General features: G+C 44.3%; 1 protein-coding gene across 1 annotated transcript; it reads left to right on the forward strand.

Annotated features, from left to right (window-relative positions):
- The first annotated feature begins 1,764 nt into the window (after positions 1–1,764).
- On the forward strand, positions 1,765–2,691 carry LOC306926402 (NADH-cytochrome b5 reductase 3-like). Its single transcript, XM_079505669.1, has one exon. The coding sequence runs from the start codon at positions 1,786–1,788 to the stop codon at positions 2,683–2,685; it is 900 nt and encodes a 299-aa protein (XP_079361795.1). The 5' UTR covers positions 1,765–1,785; the 3' UTR covers positions 2,686–2,691.
- Positions 2,692–5,509: the final 2,818 nt, after the last annotated feature.

Here is a 5,509-nt window from a genome sequence, read left to right on the forward strand (position 1 = left end):
TTTTGTAACCCATTTTTCACCCGTGTGTCAATTATCTAATGTGATCCTGGGCTCTATACCCTCCGCCAACCTGCAGAGAGCAACGGACTTGAACTCATGCTTCCTTCATGGATGAGTGTCCTTGTCCCCCATTAGCACGTCGGCAAAACCATTCACACCTATCGGCTGGAGATGCGCTATGACCCCCGTCAACCATTTAATCCATGCTACGCGCCTGCCCCTTATTATAGTGAGCGGCCCATGGCGTCAGCTGCTGCGGCTATACCCGATAACAGGCTCGACAAGCCAAAAGCTTATTGATACTCAGGTCTCGAAAAATGCCGAACCGGGTTGGCAATGGCCCCGGTTTCCGGACTCCATCCCTATTTGAAAGAGGATAATTCAAGCTTGGCTTACAGCTGCAATGTTGGGTCAGTTTAACGTTGTTTAATAAAAGCAGATCACAGATGCAAATTGGATGAATGGGCTGTCATTGCAACTCTTACAAAAAATCTAGAGTTGCAAATTGCGGCTAGGACTAACACACATGGAGGTATAGACTGGAACCCACCAATGCTTTCTATGGCATAGGCAGCTCCCGGCAGTATCCGCCCGGATAAACTAGACGCAGCTGCACGACATGAGACTAATTAATTAGAGCGACAGAGAGAGAGAGAGAGGAGTGTGTGTGTACTGTACGTGGGTGCGTCAATTTAACAAAGGTGAGGGAGCAACGTTTGCGCTACTGTATGCCGAATTGAAGTGGACTCGGCCCAAGACTTTTTATTTCTCCCTGGAAATAAAAAATGTCTGGGTTTCCAACTTTCCGAGGCTAATGGAGGTATGACTAAAAAGGGGAAAAATACTATTGGTCAAACATATTCAACTCAAATTTGCAGAAACTAATTATCATACTTTGTCATACAACCATAATCAATATGGCAGCAGTGAAGAATCGTGTCCAGAGCCAGCTTTCTACTTTTTCAAGACACATCTCATGTAGCAGTCATTTATAATAGCTGCTGTTTCTGTTCATAGTGACTGTACTGCTACTGTACAACAGTGTTTGGTGAAGCACACAGGCTGTATGCACAGATTTATTCAAACTTGGGCTGTTGCCAAGGAAAAAGAGGCACAGCATGAAAGTGACATCACAGTATGACATCACATCACCTTATAAGGCTTATTCGAACCGGCGTATAATGAAGAGAACAGCAGTAGTGCATGTTAGGATGGCGTTGCTCTGTCTTCAACTGTGCACCCTGCCCGGGAGAAGAGTGGGACTTGGGCGTTGTTGCTATGCAACAGTTGGTGGTACTACTATGTCAAAATCACGGGAGAAATTGGATGAGCGTCCAGTTTTTCAGTTTGCACACTGCAAGGAGTGTGCTTGCCTTACGAGGCCCTGGGCTGTTTTTTTTAGAACACGGAGGGATTTGAGCCAGCTGTTCTCCAGAACAGGGCAAAAAATATCTACAACCAATAACTAAGCACACATCTGAACCAATTGACATTTCTGATGTCACCACAGTGACATCAGCAATGATGTGAGAAAACGTCACGTTACTTTGGAGCCACATTACTGATTTTAAACGTCAAACATCACACGACAACAGCGACTTTCACGTGGTTCAGTGGTATTCAAATACTTTGCATGTTTTTTCCAAAATCAAGTTCACCAGTTAACCGACACATTCTGACAGCTCACCTGCTCCCTCCATGTGTACACTGTACAGTAGGCCTATAGCTTGCTTTTTGTCACACCGATAAACAAACGGACCCGCAGGTTCTGATTCCGAAGCGAAGATGCTGTCTTACATCGTTGGTCTGATCCGCGGTGGCTTTGACTCCATCCTCAGCCTCATATTTGGGCTGCTCTTCCCCAAGAGGAGGCCAGCCCTCACGTTAGAGGACCCAGACGTTAAGGTTGCACTGCGGATGATAGACAAACAGGTCGTCAGCCACGACACGAGGAAATTCCGTTTTGCTCTGCCCTCTCCGGAGCACGTCCTTGGACTGCCCGTCGGGCAGCACATTTATCTGTCCGCCATAATAGACGGGAAGCTGGTCGGTCGGCCGTACACACCCGTGTCCGGCGACGACGACAAAGGCTACGTGGATCTGGTGGTGAAGATTTACTTCAGGGATGTCCATCCCAGGTACCCAGAAGGTGGGAAGATGAGTCAGTATTTGGAGAGCCTCAAGATCAACGACACGATCGACTTCAGAGGGCCCGGTGGCCCGATCGTCTACAGGGGCCACGGCACGTTTGCTATCCAAAAGGATAGGAAGTCACCAGCTGTGATAAAGAAAGCCACACGAGTGGGCTTGATTGCTGGAGGTACGGGGATCACTCCCATGCTGCAGATCATCACAGCGGTGGCGAAGGATCCTCGGGACACCACCGTGTGTCACCTCCTCTTCGCCAACCAGACCGAGAAAGACATCTTGCTTCGACGGGAGTTGGAGGAGATTGCGGCCGCCAACCCTGACCGCTTTAAGCTGTGGTTCACCGTGGACCGGGCGCCCGAGGACTGGGAATACAGCCAAGGCTTTATCTGTGACGAGATGGTGAGGGACCACCTGCCTCCACCCAGCGACGCCACCCTCATCCTCTTGTGTGGCCCTCCTCCTATGATCCAGTTTGCCTGCAACCCCAATCTGGATAAAGTTGGCCACTCTAACAGCCAGAGGTTCAGCTTCTAGAGGCTTCAGCACTGGAGTGCATGTGTTTGGTCCGACTAGTCATTGGTCCGAAACACGACAACCCACCTCAAACCCTAACCTAACCATAACTACAAGCACGGGTGCAGGCGCTAGTCCGAGGTGCGGACGCATGTCGAACCAATGCTCCGTCGGACCATAGTATGCCTCCCTCAGCACTGAGCAGCAGCGATATATGGTTTTTGAGGGGCACTAGCCCATCCCTGTGCCCAGCTTTTGGTGTCTGTGGAAACACAAACATTGAAGCTAAAAGTGAGGACAAAAAAAATCACACCCGTGTGAAGTGAGGGCCGCTAATATATTAAAGTCTAACTCATGTTTATTAGGTGATGTAACAGTGATGTAAAACAAACGGTGACAAAACACACATTAAATTATCTTTATTGTTAATGGCATTTGATTTTTGTGTTAGGGACAAGATGACGTAAATGTTCCCTTCATTGTCAATGGTGTGCAAAAACACAAAAAACAGTTTTCCCCCACTGTTTCAGGCAGAGCATGCCCTGTGGACCTTAAGTGTGATTCAAAATCACATCCAAATACAAAGTAAAATGCAATATTGCAATTTGTCATCCATATCCAAAATGCATTCCAAAATAAACACAATTTCACATCTGTGTCACTCCTATTACCACTTCCCAAATCTGTTTCTGGGCGAATACTGTGAAAAGGGTATCTTTGAAAGACAAATAAGAGGTCCCGCACACTGTCAGACACTTGCCAAAAAACGTTGCTCTTTATTAGGTCGACGTTTCGGTCGCTTAGACCTTCATCAGGACAGACAATGTGCTGGCGAATACTGTAACTTGAGTCTTAAGTGCATTTTATCTAAAGATGCCAATAAGCATCACTTCAGGACTAGGCATACCGAATTTCGGTAATACCGCGACAGGAAAAGCCACGGTGTTGATACCGTCAGATTTCCGAGCTTACGGTATTTTAATACAGCGTCGGTGTGCGGCGCATGCTGCGCATGCAGTGCAACTCCACTCGCAGACTAAGGCAAAACATTTATTTTCACCACACAGCTGCAGTAGATTGAAAAGTTGCTTCCTACCTTTGAGTTAGTGTTGCTGAAAGACACCCAGATCCAATTGTATATTCCATATTTCCATAGTGTGAACTGTCAACACGGCACACAGAGTTGTGAGCATGCAGATTATGCACTAGCTATGCTGCAGCGTGCAGGTTACAAAACGGCCATTAGGGGGAGCCATAGTACAGTGAAATACAGTGGGGAATAGCTATTGATTCATTGATTGATAGTCAAGAGGGCTGGGAAAATCATAGGCATGCAGCCCCCATGTTCTCTTATACTATGTATAATATATTATATAGTATAGTATGTATAGTTTACATAGATACACTGTTACGTTCTTAGTTTACGCATGATTCATGATAACTACTTTTTATATATGTGATGTATGCCATGCTTTTGTTATTGCTTAACGTAAATCGCTCTGGATTAAGAGCGTCTGCTAAATGCCTAAATTGTAATTGTAATTGTAAGAGATATTTGAGAGTACAGTGAAGAAGCAGGGCCTCAAAATCACCCAAGACCCGAACCACATCCTCCATAAGGAATATGAGTTGATGCCATCTGGCAGACGGTACAGATCACCATTCTGCAAGCTAAACAGATATAAATTATCTTTTGTTTCACTGTCAATCAAAACACTTAATAACAGATAACTAACTACTGGGAGAGTGCAATACTGCCTTGATATATTTGCACAGTGTGGGTAGGATAACTATGTTTGTACTATGAACTGTATTTGTTGTACTATGAACTGTGTGTGTATGTATGTATGTATGTATTTAATGTTTAACGCTGTCTCTTGGTGCCCAAGACAAATGTATCCTCGGAGACAATAAAGGCTATTGAATTGAATTGAATACTTTATTGCAGTCTTGTTTCCATTCAGGTCCTGGGTAATCAATTCATAATCATGACAAGTCACATGACAAATAACAAAATTCAAATTATCATAAAAGGTAAAAATAAAAAATGTGGGCCTACAGGTTGGGGAACAAAGAAGGGCTTATAAGGAGGTGGGGGTAGTCACTAGACATAGGTGGGGGGCAATCTTTTATTTTTTTAATATAAATACCGTGGAATACCGAGGTATAGGTTATCAATACCGGCCCCGTACCGTACTGTAAAATCTCATACCGTGGCATGCCTATTTAGGACTCATACAACCAGTAACGGTACAGAATGAACATATTTACCTGGTACTATGGTAACCTATGTTGTTAAATCATTTCCCCAAAACCATTTACTGTTCATAATACACACAAAATAATAAATGGAGCCAGTCAGTAAGTAAATCAAAACAAAGTCTAAAGAATGGAGCGGTCATATCCAGACAGACACTTGACAATTAACGTAGCACACGACAGAATATACACAACGCCTGACCGCATACAAACCCCAACAAAACTGAAAACTAAAAGCAAAACAATAAATCACAAAATAACAATGAATCTAAAAAGCAATCCCAGCTATAGTGACGAATTCCACAATTTAACTGCCCTAAAAATAAAAGATTGGCTTCCCACACTAGTTTTTATTTTTGGTCAAACATATCTGCAGTCTTCTCATATCAGTCTGAGCTGCGTTGCCTCATACTGCACAGCAATAGTTTACGTGACTATAAATTAAACTACTATTATTATTAACTTCGTCTGAAGTCAGGAGCCCTGCAATTGGCCCCAACCATTCGTGGCATTAGAGGGATCTGTGGTATGAGCTGTCCATGATAGATTGTTTTGTTTTTTAATTCCCTATAGTTTGACTTCTGAA

This window comes from Electrona antarctica (assembly GCF_951216825.1).
Source record: "Electrona antarctica genome assembly, chromosome: 7".
In the NCBI taxonomy this organism is placed as follows: Eukaryota; Metazoa; Chordata; class Actinopteri; order Myctophiformes; family Myctophidae; genus Electrona; species Electrona antarctica.